This window comes from Augochlora pura, chromosome 7 (genome assembly GCF_028453695.1).
Source record: "Augochlora pura isolate Apur16 chromosome 7, APUR_v2.2.1, whole genome shotgun sequence".
Lineage (NCBI taxonomy): Eukaryota > Metazoa > Arthropoda > Insecta > Hymenoptera > Halictidae > Augochlora > Augochlora pura.
In genome coordinates this window covers 29,534,537-29,549,051 of record NC_135778.1, presented here as the reverse complement: position 1 = coordinate 29,549,051, position 14,515 = coordinate 29,534,537, and the positions used below count along the sequence as shown (strand labels likewise).

The window sequence follows — 14,515 nt, the reverse complement described above, 5'->3', positions numbered from 1 at the left end:
GTTGAAGGACAATGTGGGACAATTTTGGGACAATGGTAATGCGAGCACAGACACCAAGAGTATATTTCATATCCAGGACAGTTTGGTAAATTTTCCTTCGCAAAAATCGTTTGCATAATTTGTTGAAGATGAAAATGATGCTGCTTCATTTCCAATCATTGGACTCTGTAGGAATTGTTTGCCGTGTCACGTGTATGGCGTCATGTCATACACGTCATAACTAAACATTCATTCATCCCAGTAGTACGATTGACTCACCAGCATTAAATCACAGTTTGTCATCGGTAGATTCGATAATGCCAGAAATGTCTAATGACTCAGGAAATCGATATTTGTTTCTTGTAAGTTTAAATATACGTACGTAGAATAAATGATATTTTACTGCTCGGTATCAGAAGAGATTTCGAAGCGAGCAAGACTTTTTTATCGAGTCCAAACGTTCAAACCGCAGACCGGAAGCGTTCTTACGAGCAACGTGTAATTACTGTTCCGGTAGCGTTCTACCGTGAGATAAACCAAGCGAGCACACGTTACGCTCCATTATCGTGGTGAACGAAAGATTTAAAACGTGGAATTCTCCAAGAAACCGAGCTATGACTCATTTGACCATAACCTTGATCTTATTCTCGGAGAATCTCGTTCCCAGTCGCTCGGCAGACTATACCTAGTTAGTATAAATCCTCTATTGTGGATTTTTGCCGCTACGAACGCGAGTAATGATAAAAATTCTGGCAAGGTTCAGCTGTCTCTATGAATCTTCAAAGCAGCGCCACATAGCACAGAATTGCTCAAACTATTCGAAAATTTAATGGCAGATAATAGGTATAATTGTTAGGTGCTGTCATCTTATGACGAAAAGCTAAAACAGTTAAAAGGTGCCGACAGTTGATATTGGCGAACAGTTTGTCCAACAATTTGAGCGTTTTCTCACTGCAGGCATTGGCGTTGTACAGGCGTCGAAAGAAGTTTCATTAGTGAGGGCAAAATATGGCAATCATGTAGGCATTTACACGGACGGTTCGAAAGTAAGCAGCGGAATTTATACCGGGGCGGCCGTAGTGTGCCCTGGAAGGAACTATGGCTCGTCGTTCAGTATGAACTCTAAGTGTTCTGTGTTCACAGCGGAGTGTGCAGCCATATTGGAGGCCGTAAGCTTAGCTTTGAATAACTGTAAGGAATTGTATGTGATATTTTCAGACTCATTGAGTGCAATTACGTGCCTTAATAGTACTAAGATAAATGTTAAAACTAATAAGTATATTATAGACATTAAGCAGAAGCTAGCTACATATAAGGCGATTAGTGGTAAGAATAGAATTATATTTATGTGGATATCGTCACACTGCGGTATCACAGGGAATGAACAAGCTGATGAAATGGCTAAGGAGACAACTCAGGAACCACACAATCCCGAACTGGGGGTGCCATTTACGGACTTCAGGGAGCAGTTCAAGGAAACAATGTGGGAAAACTTCCAAAGGACGCTAGAGATAGAGTTCAAATACAAGGGTACAACTACTACAACACGCTATATGAAAGCAGGAAGAAACCGTGGCATACGAAACAAAATAATTGGTCAAGGGAAACAATAGTTAGAATTGGTAGACTCAGGTCTAATCACTACAACACGGGAGAGTCCCTGGCCAGGGTTGGTATCATCAACAGCCCGCAATGTGAATGTTCACATCCGGTCCAGGACTTAAACCACATTATATGGCAGTGTCCGCTGAGATATAATGAGAGAAGTGAGTTAATTAGTAAATTAAAGAGACTAAAATGGACGGTTCCTACGGGAGCACAACAAATACATAACAGCAAGCAGAGACTCAAGGGTCACAGCGATATTAATAGCATTTCTAGTAAGAAATGAATTAAGACTGTAAACAGTATAAACCAAAGACTGTAAATAGTACAAAAAAAAAATATGTGATAAAAGATAAAAGTTCCTAACATAAGGTTAAAGTAGGCATAGAGTATACATATATAGGGATAACGTTGGGTTAGGTTAAGTTAGAGTAAGATGGAATGTTTTATATCGGTAAACATAGTGTTTGTTTTGGGACCTATGGGCTACATATAAGTAGCCTACGGCCACTTTATAATCTTTTATTGAATAAAGATTATTATAAATAAAAAAAAAGAAGTTTCATTGTTCCTCCGAAAGAGGCGACACTATCGTCTGTATGTAAACAGTGCATGGTCGACTAAAAACATTAATTATGGCAAAATTAGGGCATAAAAACACGAAACGGAGGGCATGGACTCGTTCAGGAGAATCTACTATGTCGATATCGTATGCAACATAAAATGTCAGTGTTGCAAAACGTAATTAATAGCTCTTTGAAGTTTGCTTAATTAATTGATGTCTTTAGGCGACCCTACATGGTGCTTTTTTTATTAAATAAACAATTGTAAGCCAAGTCTATTAGCCATCAAATAGAAGTATCATGATACTCTTCTTGGTCTTTGGACTTGTTATGCTATATTATCTAATCCTTTTTCAGAGAAAAATTCGTGGGAAATTTTGCACATGTTACTCTTATCGCAGAAAGTGTTATAAACAATATATTGTCTCAAACAATGTATACTCGCTTAACTGTTTATAAAGCTACAAAAATAATGTTGTCATCAAAGCAAAAGATCTGACTTTTTTAAAGAATTAAGGCTGCTAAAGAAAAACAGTTGAATCTTTTTATCAATTATAAGTTGAACTTGTATCGTCTGATAACCTTAGCTAGTTTATAAATAAGTCTATGAAAATATTGACTTCTAAATCCGGCTGATTTCTGTATTGTGTCATTTTTGTTTATTCGGTATCACAATCTGTCCAAAAAAAAATGATTCGAGAGCCTATTTGACCTTAATCGATAACATAAAGAGCTTCGATATTTCAATTCCCATAGACCCGCTGTGTAAATCGCGTGCTGATACGTTCCCAACCAAATATAAACATCAACTATGCAGATAAGAAGTATTAAGAAGTCCGCCGCGTTTATATAACAGTGACCCGACGGTATTCGCATTAGTTTCATTACTGGCATCGCGCTGAACCGAGGAACTCAACACATTTTTCCGAAGATGGCTTCGAAGGGCCCAGGTTCGGCATTAGATTCCGATTGCATGACCTTAACCAGATTTGTGCTAGCCGAACAAAAGAAAATACCGACCGCCACGGGTGATCTAAGTCAGCTTTTGAATAGCATACAGACGACCGTGAGGGCGATTAGCTCCGCGGTCAGAAAAGCCGGTATCGCCAATATGTGAGTAGATAATCGCTCATCTGTATCAATACTTAAAAATCTGCCGTCCATATGAACATATTGAAAACATAATTTTAACACGAACATTCAAAATTATGCTTTCTGTCGTGAGTATTTAAAAATATGATTGCTTTCATGAATATCTAAATATATAATTTCTTATATGAATATCTAAAAATATGATCTCTCGCACGAATATTTCAAAATATAATTTTGAAATGAACGTTTAACAGTTAACTTTTTTTAAAAATAGCTACATAATAAATACTATACAGTAAAAGTATTACACGTGTGAACGAACGAACGAATTTAGCACTTTAAATAAACATACAAAGTCCACGTTCTAAAGCGGAGCATTTAAAAAAGAAATATTATTGCGTTGCCGAATATAAATAACGTGAATACTGATTGGATATTTTAATGAGGCCAGTCCAATGAAGCGACTATCTTTCAACGCGGTAGATACATTGCCATACCATCATCGCTGTTATTTAACAAACATTTACTACAATCATTAAAAAAGTTCCATTCAATATTCGCAACCGAACAAAAATACAATTTGTATTAACGTTGGTATATGAATGCGCAAAACGGGTAATTTCGTAATTGTTAACATAGGTACGGCATAGCTGGTTCCACGAACGTCCAAGGGGAGCAGGTGAGAAAATTGGACATGTTTAGCAATGATTTGTTCATAAACATGTTAACATCCTCCTTCACAAGTTGCGTCCTTGTCAGCGAGGAGAACCCGAACGCGATCGAGGTGGAGATCGAGAAACAGGGAAAATACATCATTTGCTTCGATCCATTGGATGGATCGTCGAATATCGATTGTCTGGTGACGGTCGGATCGATTTTTGGAATTTACAAGAAACCAGAACCGATGAAAGCGCCGTTGGTAGCAAATGCTCTGCAGCCAGGTAAAAATTTAGTCGCTGCTGGCTATTCAGTATACGGTTCTGCAACCATGATCGTGCTGTCGATTGGGCATGGGGTGAACGGGTTCACTTATGATCCTGCGATTGGGGAATTTATTTTAACCGATAGAAACATGAGGGTTCCCCCTAAAGGAGAAATATACAGGTAATTTTATTTATAAAGTAACTAATTGTTATTTATCGGTGTAATTAGCTTAGTGTGGTTGCAAATAAATGTATTTAATTTTTAGCATAAACGAGGGCCTCGAGAGCCAATTGGAGGCACCCATCAAAGAGTACGTTCAATCGAAAAAGTATCCAACCACTGGAAAACCCTATAGCTTAAGATACGTAGGCTCCATGGTGGCCGACATACACAGGACCATTAAGTATGGCGGAATATTTATGTATCCGGCAACTAAAAAGAATCCGACCGGCAAGGTACACTTAATAGTTTATTAATCGCTTAGTAATCGATTATATATATTTTACTGTATTAATGACTCTATAATGCTGTTTATCGTAGCTTCGACTCTTATACGAGTGCGCCCCCATATCCTATATAATAAGAGAAGCAGGGGGCATGTCGTCGAATGGAGAGATTGATATTCTGGACATTGTACCGGAGAAAATTCACGAAAGAACTCCCTGTTTCATGGGCTCGAAAGAAGACGTAGAGGAACTGTTGCGTTTCATCAGGAAAAGCAAGACCGCCTGAAATATCAGACGAACGCCATAGACAAAACCATATAAACTAGTACAATTTCTACTGTGAATTTTTTCAAATTTCGTATCCTCGAAACCAAAAGAAATACAAGTTTATATAAATTGCACGATTCTGTTCTCAACAACGCCAATGCTGGAGTTAATGTAAGATTAAATTATTAACTAGAATGCTTGTCCTAACTGAAAATTAATGTTACATTAGGAGCAGCATTTTAATGAAAAATTCATTGTTTACGGATACGCGGTGTTCGAGTTAGTCTTTAAATTTTTTATTTATATACACCGTGGGACAATTAGTATCTGTATCCTTCGTTGGTGGATCCTCCAGGAGAGGATGCTGGGGCGGGGAACGTGGCGGTGCCCTCGTACCGCACCATAGGACGATATCCAGCATCGTCGGCAACGTAATCGACGATCTGGGTCCTGCCATCGGGCAGCAACACGTGATACGTCCCTGATGCCTCGTTATCCTTCCGCGACTCATGGTGGCCGAAGTCTAATCCAACCACCGCGTCTTGGACTTCGTATGAGAATTCGTAGTTCGCTGGGTCCTGAAAACAACCATAAAATTTAATGCTAGTAACCTAACTTTGGTTTTATACTAAACGTTAGGATAACCGAAATCAGTAATCAGCCTGAAATAATTAGTTTAATGGATAGCAAACGATAATTACCCCAGCCCACTCATCTGGATGACCAACATTACCACTACCACCACCTGTGGGCGCACGGGTGCCTTGAGGAGGGAGGTAGGCAGGCCCTTGAGGTTCGCTCAAAATTCCTGCCAACACCATCGTTAACAGGAGTGCCTGCAATAAGAATGACAGAACTCATCGCCGGGACTGTAGTTTTCAATTTTTTTCTCACTTTAATGTACACTTAACATTACGCGAACAGATACCGAATACGATGACACATTTTCTTCACACTTTTAAATAAACCGACAATTTTTCAAAATACAGTAGGGTAAGTTTGCCGTTGTCAATTCGAATGGAAATGTCGATCGAACGTTAGAGAAATGTGCACGAGCTCGAAGAAGAAAATTTAATGACGTACGAACCTTCGAAATCATTAGTCGGCACGATCCTGCGAGACTTCACCGAAAGAAAATCGCTTAAACTTCGGATGTCGGTGGATTTTATACCGGGTCGCTGGCCGCGGATGCGACGAAATGAAGACGGAATCACTGTGATTTAAGGGAGGGGGACTTTAATACGAACCTATACCTATAATTATAGTTAATAATAAAACCGCATTGTCAGTAGTCCGGGCTATACTGCGGCAATCATTTATTGCTGTTTCTTAATCGTCGAACCGCTTGCCACTCTTCGCCGAAATTACGGCGAAATTCGGAGCCGAAACTACGATTTACCAGCGGAACGTTTCTCAAGCGTTTCTAGATAACTGGTGGGAACCAAAACGGCCCGCACGGCGTTACTGACAAAATTGAAATCTACAGAGAAGGAAAGAAAAGTCGGATCACAATATTCTTCTCCAGCGGTGCTCCTTTATTCCCGCCGCCATTTCCCTCCTCGCATTCGTTGTATGTACAATACATTTCGTCGTTCGTGTGAGTGCGTGGTAGCGATATCAAATACTGTTCAGGGCTAAGGACATATTCATGCATATAAAAGTGGAAACGCCGCATACGTTCGAGTAATAATACTGTGGTGCAGGCATGGGCGTGTAGGAGCGGCGAAACCACGCCCCGTCGGAGCACTCTGCAGAGGCAGACAACGAAGCAAACAGCAGTCTCTCGCTGCCGGTATTGAATTTCGCAACTCCGACCGAATTTGCTCCGCAGGGCTGTCCCCATGCCTGTCGTAATGCCTCAAAAATCTATAAATTAATATATTATAATGTACTAATCGACCGGTACATACAAATTATTTGATCGGGTTGGCCTACGTCCGTACAAATTTTATGAAAACGAGATCTATGTTACCGGCACGTCGACGTCATACGCAATAAATAAATACCAGATTTTGTACATAATACCAACAATAAGTATTCTAGCGAATTCTAAAATATACAATGGTTTGTACGACGACGTGTGAGAGAACAATGAGGTCTCGTCGGTCTTCGGTGGCCGGACAATTTTCGAAGCATTACCGTACAACCCCGTGTGTCGCGTGGCGCGCGCAACCCCCTCGAATTCTTTTTACGGAACGCGTGACCCACCGACCTTGTGCGTATTCGTCCGGTAAGGGCCCGATATAAGACTCGAGCCGTATGTGCAAACGTAGCACGCGAGCTCCACCGTCCCGAGACACGATCTAGAACATTTATGGTGCTCGGACGAATTCAAACGTCTATAATACTGTTGCGTTTATTCTCGACGTCCGTTGCGTCCAGATCGTTCCCCAGGCTGCCTACTCGACCTCTGAGACCGATGCCGGGTCCAACTTGACCATTCGCCTTTAGCTTCTCTTGCATTTGCGCGAGGATATCCTGCATTCTTCGTATCTGCAAGAAGTTATTGAATAGTTAAATGAAGTGGGTATAGTTTAACGTTAATAAAACCTCTGCAAACCTCTTGATCCTTTTGCAGCAGCAGCCGATCCGTGTCGGATATAGTGTTTTCGAAATGAGGGCCCGAGTCTCTCTTCAATTTGCTGCGAACAGAACGAAGCCAAGCTGATCAATCAATCGACGATCTTACTCGATAATTCGTAATTATTAGACCATGGATTATTATCCGAGATAGAAATAACCCCCATCGATTGCTAAACATAGAAACAAGTGTAATCATTTTAATAAGTCGTACTTAATGTGGCAACACACTTTCAGTTTCTTTTAATTTCCTTACTGTTCTACAAAATTTCGAATTGCTAAAGTCTTAATAATAATATAGTTTAAAGTCTAGTAAGTAAAGTATTAGTTTAAAGTATGAGAAATAGTAAAGTTTAATTTAATTTTAAGTAAAGTTTAAAGTATGAGAAATAGATTAAATTTTTTTTTGTGAACATTTTTGTACATTTCGCCCATCTACGCTCTTCCCATAAACGCATAAAATCCGCAGTCCAGTAATCGTCGAACACGAATAATAATCAATGCACTACGTCGACAATACTTTACCATCCAATAGAAATGCATATAGTATGCACACGTTTTCGTTAACTATATCGTACTGCGAATGCGATAGTAACTCTGATTAACGACAGAGACATGACACAAAGAGAAAGATACACGCACGTATATAGTACATCTAATAGAATAGTATACCTACTGAAATGCAATACTTATTTACATGCGTAAATACCTCCGTTCCCGTATCGCTTGCTGCGAAATTTGGGAAATGCATTGCGCCCGGAAATTCTCGTAATGCACGTCCTGTGTTACGTCTTTCAGGTCTTGCATGTGCGTGGATATCAGCATTGTTCTCAGTTTCACGAAGTCGCTGTGCTTCGGGTTCTCCACTGCGTTCGATCCAAATTAGAATGTTAATTGATTTTTACCAGATAATTCTGTTTACAATTAATCGGGTCTAACGATAATCTACTCAAGACATTTTTCGAAAATCAACCTGGAAAAACACCTCGAAGATACCTCGAAGTTTTACAATCGCTTTACAATCTTTTGAAAATAAAAATTCGTGGATACAGTAACATGTGTAGCTACCTTCGACTACTCCCCATGGGTATTGCCGACCTCTAACCTTCTTCCCGGCAACCTCCAGCACTGTGGAGCTTCCGACGACAGCGAATGGTATACACGCCTTCAGCTCTTTATCCTGTTGCTTGAACTCCTCGTCCTCGTCGCTATCACAGTCCGGAAACTGATATATCTACGTGCAAAGCATTGTCCTTTCGCGTTTCAGCTCTCGCTCCATCTCCCCCACTTTCTCAATCTCATTGTTAATCTCATTTTAAGAGGAAAGGAACTGTGATCGAATAACAGTCGGATTGACTTGGTATCACTGACTAGTAGACTGCGGATCATCGACATCATCTAATAACCTATCAAGCCGGAATGTGTAACATTTTCTATTCGAAAATTACTGAGATTATAAAAACTCTTTTATAGGATATCTTTGAATAAATTTACTAATTTAAATATTCATTTTCTTATCGTTATCTTGAGTCTTATCATTCTTACAGAACAACACACAAGTGCACAATGATCCGTAGCCTACCAATTAAGAACAATCGATCAACTTGTACCCTAAACGCTACCTGAATCTCGTTCTCCTCGATATCAGCCAGGATCCGTTCCTTCAGTTTCTTCACCTCGTACGTTGTCAACGTGTCAGCTTTGGCGATCACCGGGACTACGTTCACTTTGCGGTGTAGCCTCCTCAACACCTCTAAATCCAGCTGCCTCAGTCTACGGAACAATCGTGAAAGAAGCGAGACTGTCCGACTCTCCGGTACAGGATCAAGCCATCAAAATCGAAATGTACCCATGACCATAGGGAGGGATGAAGTACAGACAGCAGTGCACTCTGTTGTCCTGTATGTTCTTCCTGTTCAACCCGCTCTCGTCAGTGAAGTATTGTCGAAACTGTTCGTCGATGTACGCCGAGCATGCTTTCCAGGTGTCTTCGCAGTTCACTGCGTCGCCGAATCCTGGAATCGATTTTTTGGAATAGTTAAATCTGCTGACGAAAATTATAGAGAAAGGGAGAGAGAGAGAGAGAGAAGGAAAGAGAACGACTCCCTGAGTATAGAACTCGCGACTCCCGCCAACGTATACAGGCTGATTCACTTAAGGTTACGCGAGGGTCGTGTTACCATAGGTTATTGGATGCGTCTTGATCTTAGCTATCGTGACGTAACAACAGAGATATGTGGTTCTAGAACGACCCCACAACATTTTTAAATCGTCTGCAAACGTGTAAGCAAGTACTAAAACATTTAAATTTTCCTTGTTCTCTTAATCGATCTCTTACTTCATATTTTCTAACACCGACGAACATGAAATCTCGAGAACTATGAATTTCGAAATCATTTTCACAGCCACGTATTCGCTCCTCTAGCATTTCTTAGCATAGTTAATGATAATGGAGTGAATCATCCTGTAGAACAGAGACGGACAGGTAACCGACGTTGAGGATCCAACAGAATGCCGCACCTGGTGTGTCAACAATGGTGAGTCGCAGCCTGACACCTCTCTCCTCGATGTCCATCGTCTTCTTCTCTATGGTGGTCGTCTTCTCGATGCGCTCTGCAAAAAGCAAACGCGTCAACGGACCAATTAAACATTTCCCGATCGTCGTAACATAAAACACACTGTCCACTGACCTCCGGCATCGGGTGTACGCCTGTCCTTGTACAGATCCCCCAGAAACAGGCTATTTATCAGGGTAGACTTGCCAAGGCCGCTCTCGCCCAGCACCATCAGGGTGAACTCGAATCCTCTCTTCACGGACTTCCTGTGCACCTGCTCCGGCAGCGTCGCGAATCCAATGTAGTCCCTGTCTGCGTAACAAGAGATCGACATCGTTAAAAGAGACACTTCCGACTGACTTCTCCCATCGCGTACAAGCTCTCTCCTCTATCTATCTTATAGCCACCGATAACGCTGGAACGACGATAAGGAAAAGCCGTGCGACACGTACCACCGGACATGTTAGCCACGCGCGACAACACTTTGGCAGCGGCGAATTAGCACCGGGGCAGGACCGAGTTCAGTTGACAGAGAGCACAACGGGACGTGGATGAAGGTAGATCGCTACTGTTTTCTATGGTCAGAGGCTGCGCTGCGCTGGCGCGACCACGCCGACCGATCAATAGTCAGCGGCTCCATTGTCGGGGGTCCTAGCTTTGTCGGCGGGTTCGGTGTTCGATACTCTCGTTCGACCTATAGGCGCATTGTTTTTCTTTTTTAATTTGGCGTTTAAGGTCTCGTCGACTCGCTTGGGTCATTAGGGTCGTTGGGGGTGGGCCTGTGTAATCAAATAAAATTTATTGGTCCGTGATTACATCGAACATAAATTTGTTCAAAATTTAGTACAGGCGCATTCTTCTTTTTCTTTTTAATTTAGCATTTTAGGTCTCGTCGACTTGCTTAGGTCATTAGAGCTCGTTAGGATCATTAGAGGTGGGAGAGTATAATTGAATAAAATTTTGGTCTGTGGTTATATACTTGATTATTCGGCATGTAGTATAGGCGAATTGTCTTGCGTTCTCCTAGTTGAAAATTATTGGCGAACGATTATGGAATTTTTTAATACACGGGTTCTGATTACCTTGACATAAACTTTTAGAAAGATAGGAAACTCGTTGTCCCGCAGCTTGTAAACAAAACTGGACAATTCGAAAAGGATTTACTCTACGTGGGTAGAGACGCGAGTCGAAATTGAAGGGTGCGGAACCTTCAGGGAGCCGTGCCAGCCCTTCGGTTATTGGCTTCCGGCTAGGAACAGCTCCTGCAGGTGGCGTTCGTACCCTAATTTAGTAATAGTAAACGAGAGGATTCTATACGAAATTTTAACTAGCAAGAAACCGTGACATGATCAATTAGTCGAGCCTAACTCAGCGCCCTGCCGACCGGTGGCACCACGTTGATTGCGACCCGTGAGTCGGCCCTACGAGACGGACTGGTGCCGATGACGCCACGCTGGCGTCACAGTGAACGCGTCGTTCATTGTAATCAATGTGATCGTGTTAACTACACATTTTTGATTTGCTCGCTTATGAGAAAAATTGAAAAATAAGTGGCGATAATGTGAAAGTTAGAATACTACTTCTGTTCTAAAAAAAATTATTAAGAGAAGGGAAACGTTCCTATTTGATTTTTGAGTTTTATAAGAGTTGTAGAATATTTTTAGTTTGCATAAAAATTCGCAGTCTACTTATTAGTATTTACTTAATTGAACAACACAGCGCTGTGTTTGAACAAGTCATCGAATTAATACGGTCGGAGCTTGAATCGCTTATAACTCGAAGTATAAATGATTGAGTTGAATAGGACCTTCGCGTCTATCGTTAGAAATCTTTCTGCTATACTTAGAAATTGTTACAATTCGGTATGATGCGACATATAGAGCGTCTGCGTTGAAAAGTCGTCGAACTGATACGTTCGGAGCTCGGATCATTTATAACTCGAAGTATAAATGTTCCATTTAAATGATTAAAAACATTTCCATATTAGTTTCGTCTGCATCGCAAGTTCCATTCTGTACCGATGACGCCACGTTGGCATCGCGTGCGTTAAGATCAACGCTATCCTCTAACTGTCGCTAACTTTTTGAACTTGTCCAGACCCTGTATTAATCGTTGGATTCCAGGTCCTAGAAGATGACAGTAGAGCCGGATAGCCTCGACAACAGTGAAGGTAGCCAGACAGTGGTTGAAGAGCCGAGACAGCAGGTTCTGTTTGCGTGGACGACGGCAAGGGCGGTCGCGGCTGGAACGCGGTCGGCAGACGCGATTTCCGAGGAGGTAGCCGGGCTAGGACGTTCCTCGAGTTCCGGCGCCACACCTCGAAGTCAACGTTCCCATGGAGCAGGTGTACGTGGAAGGGGCAGAACCCGGTGGCCGAAGGTGGGCGAAGCCCGAATCGCCAGTCCCGACACGTGAGCATCGTTATTATAATACCTGGAACACGAGAGGGACCCATCCGGCATGTGTACTACGTCTCCACGGGCCGACATGCCCGTTTGACATTCTTACGCTCCCGGAGCCTGTTGCGCGGCTCCGACTACGCCGCGCGGGTCACTCCCGACACCGAATAACGCGGCCAGCGCGATCGCCGCGGGAAAAACCAATTCGATTCGGAAGAAGAAACCGTGGAACGCGAACGACAGCCGACAAAACTCCGATGCCGTAACAGTCTGGTTTATAAATAATGTATATGCGGCACTTCTTCCTCGGCGCTCGATGGCGGACCGAGGTCGATTGCGAAAGATCCTATCGAGCAACGCGAAGGGAAACATAAACGCTTATGGTAATTGCACGGCTCGTCGGCAAGGGGGATCCGCAATTTCGTAACCGGGAAAAATATTTGTTGTAAGACGGGGGAAGAAATTGTTCGCGCCGTTTCCACAGACCCGTCGACGTTGCTGTATGTTTTATCGGCTGTTTCGGGAACGGTACCACGGCGACTCTGCCGTGGATCTCGTCATTTCCGATCCGCGGCGTCTCTGTGTATCGCTGATGCAACACTTGTTCGCGAGGAGCTCTCTCGACCGCATCTGCAATTACGTTGACGCAACACCCAGAGAGACGCTCTCGGATTCACTTTCTCTCATCTTTTCAGCTCCCGTCGCATCTTTCGACAATTCCCGATGCAATCGCCGTTAGAATGCATCCGCGCGAGTCCTGCGCATTCCTGAACATCGCAACACACTCTCGGACACAATCAGATTCTTACGCCATTCCAATCTATGGCAAAGTTCCCTCCGATTGTCCCTCGTCTTGGAAACAAAAATGGACAATTTTGGACGGACGTGATACGATTGCTCGAGGGACAATTGGTGAGCATTTATCGCAGGTAAGAGTTGTTCGAAATATAGTAATTTCTTTTCAATTGTCCCTGAGATTAGAAACGAAAAATGGACAATTAGAGAGGAGGAGATACGATTATTCGAGTCCTGCGCTTGGTTTTTATAATTATTGACGAGGCTCGAATAATTATATCTCCTCCTCCCTAAAACTGTCCACTTTTTCTTACAAACTGATAGGCAATTGGAGAGCATTTACTATACTCGATTCTACGCAGATTCGTCGGAATTAAAGGGAAACGGATCGGAGATCTCCAAGGAGCTTCGACGTTCTTGACAAAAATTCCGGAACGACCTCGACGGATTTTAATGGATCGGCGACCAAGATGGTGACTCGGGGGGACAGCAACGATGCAAACAATGGTGTACAGAGGCGCGACGCCCGGTCTCCTATGCAGCATTGGTATTCCGGAAAGCGCACACGCCTCTCGTCGAGCAGCAACGAGGAAAGTTAGAGAACGTCGTTGTGCCGTTGCATCGCTAACGTGACTCCACCGCGCCATGACTCCTCTTTCGTGAGTCCTCGTGATTCCTCGTCGCTTCGTGATCCGCGATTCGGCCCTAAAGGTCGACGAGAAACGCGAGATCCACCGACTTACGTAATCCCGCTTCTCTTTCGCCTTCGCGATCGTCCTCCTCCTCGCGCCGCCGCGTCTTCGGAGACCATTACTCCGCTTCCGCGCCATCTTGGATAACGCTTAACCCATTTTTACGAACGCAATACGGTGTCGCTCGTTTTATGAGCCGATTTTCGCCTATCTCCTGGTCCTGTCCCATCTGTCTACTAGCCTCGAATAATAATTTCCAAAGAATTTGCGGAGATTGTTGCTCGCGAATGAACAATTGACGCCGAACCAATACGGTTAGAACTTCAGTCGTTTGTAATTTACAAGGAACACTCCTTGTAAATGAGTGGGACCATTGTATTTGTCGCTGTAATGTTTCGTAATGTAAGTGGATATCGTCAATGTTAATGTTAATATTCTAACGAATAATGAGTTTTCGGTGAACAGCCGCCGAACTAACAATCGGACCACGAATCGCTCGTTACTCGAGAAATACGTGTCCTATTGGATAGGAGCTTGTTCCCGAGGGTTTCGCAACTTCCGTACAGCTGTTCGATCGGCTTGCAATGACTATCATCGTCAAAGAAAAGCACGGAACGC

General features: G+C 42.8%; 4 protein-coding genes across 5 annotated transcripts; 2 read left to right on the top strand and 2 right to left on the bottom strand.

The window, feature by feature from the left end:
- Nucleotides 1-32: 32 nt before the first annotated feature.
- LOC144471977 (uncharacterized) lies at nt 33-2,089 on the top strand. Its single transcript, XM_078184605.1, has 4 exons — nt 33-85; nt 937-1,025; nt 1,123-1,170; nt 1,357-2,089. Exons 1-4 carry the CDS (start codon nt 33-35, stop codon nt 1,590-1,592), a joined length of 426 nt encoding a protein of 141 aa, XP_078040731.1. The 3' UTR covers nt 1,593-2,089.
- A 948-nt stretch (nt 2,090-3,037) lies between these two features.
- On the top strand, nt 3,038-5,008 carry Fbp (fructose-1,6-bisphosphatase). Its single transcript, XM_078185372.1, has 4 exons — nt 3,038-3,260; nt 3,879-4,343; nt 4,429-4,618; nt 4,704-5,008. The coding sequence occupies exons 1-4, from the start codon at nt 3,079-3,081 to the stop codon at nt 4,893-4,895; spliced, it is 1,029 nt and encodes a 342-aa protein (XP_078041498.1). The 5' UTR covers nt 3,038-3,078; the 3' UTR covers nt 4,896-5,008.
- A 121-nt stretch (nt 5,009-5,129) lies between these two features.
- Nucleotides 5,130-6,238, bottom strand: LOC144472364 (pro-resilin). Its single transcript, XM_078185373.1, has 3 exons — nt 5,964-6,238; nt 5,578-5,712; nt 5,130-5,454 (listed from the first exon to the last, which is right to left on the bottom strand). Exons 1-3 carry the CDS (start codon nt 5,973-5,975, stop codon nt 5,197-5,199), a joined length of 405 nt encoding a protein of 134 aa, XP_078041499.1. The 5' UTR covers nt 5,976-6,238; the 3' UTR covers nt 5,130-5,196.
- Nucleotides 6,239-6,390: 152 nt separating this feature from the next.
- Nucleotides 6,391-10,685, bottom strand: Septin4 (septin 4). Of its 2 annotated transcripts, none has more exons than XM_078185370.1 (9): nt 10,464-10,685; nt 10,147-10,323; nt 9,977-10,069; nt 9,306-9,471; nt 9,079-9,229; nt 8,525-8,690; nt 8,154-8,322; nt 7,437-7,518; nt 6,391-7,369 (listed from the first exon to the last, which is right to left on the bottom strand). In XM_078185370.1, exons 1-9 carry the CDS (start codon nt 10,471-10,473, stop codon nt 7,208-7,210), a joined length of 1,176 nt encoding a protein of 391 aa, XP_078041496.1. In that variant the 5' UTR covers nt 10,474-10,685; the 3' UTR covers nt 6,391-7,207. The 2 variants fall into 2 exon arrangements, with proteins under 2 accessions (XP_078041496.1, XP_078041497.1); XM_078185371.1 differs by having other exon boundaries at nt 8,166-8,322; nt 10,464-10,684.
- Nucleotides 10,686-14,515: the final 3,830 nt, after the last annotated feature.

Coding starts and splice junctions, on each gene's coding strand:
- LOC144471977 (XM_078184605.1), top strand. CDS start 33: ATGGTAATGCGAGCACAGACACCAAGAGTATATTTCATATCCAGGACA. Junction 1,026..1,122: donor TTTACACGGACGGTTCGAAA/GTAAGCAGCGGA, acceptor CTGTGTTCACAG/CGGAGTGTGCAGCCATATTG. Junction 1,171..1,356: donor AAGCTTAGCTTTGAATAACT/GTAAGGAATTGT, acceptor GCGGTATCACAG/GGAATGAACAAGCTGATGAA.
- LOC144472364 (XM_078185373.1), bottom strand. Junction 5,455..5,577: donor ATCCAGATGAGTGGGCTGGG/GTAATTATCGTT, acceptor GGTTGTTTTCAG/GACCCAGCGAACTACGAATT.
- Fbp (XM_078185372.1), top strand. CDS start 3,079: ATGGCTTCGAAGGGCCCAGGTTCGGCATTAGATTCCGATTGCATGACC. Junction 3,261..3,878: donor AAAGCCGGTATCGCCAATAT/GTGAGTAGATAA, acceptor TTGTTAACATAG/GTACGGCATAGCTGGTTCCA. Junction 4,619..4,703: donor AAAAGAATCCGACCGGCAAG/GTACACTTAATA, acceptor TGTTTATCGTAG/CTTCGACTCTTATACGAGTG.
- Septin4 (XM_078185370.1), bottom strand. Junction 10,070..10,146: donor GCGTACACCCGATGCCGGAG/GTCAGTGGACAG, acceptor TGCTTTTTGCAG/AGCGCATCGAGAAGACGACC. Junction 8,691..9,078: donor TCGAGGAGAACGAGATTCAG/GTAGCGTTTAGG, acceptor CTTTGCACGTAG/ATATATCAGTTTCCGGACTG.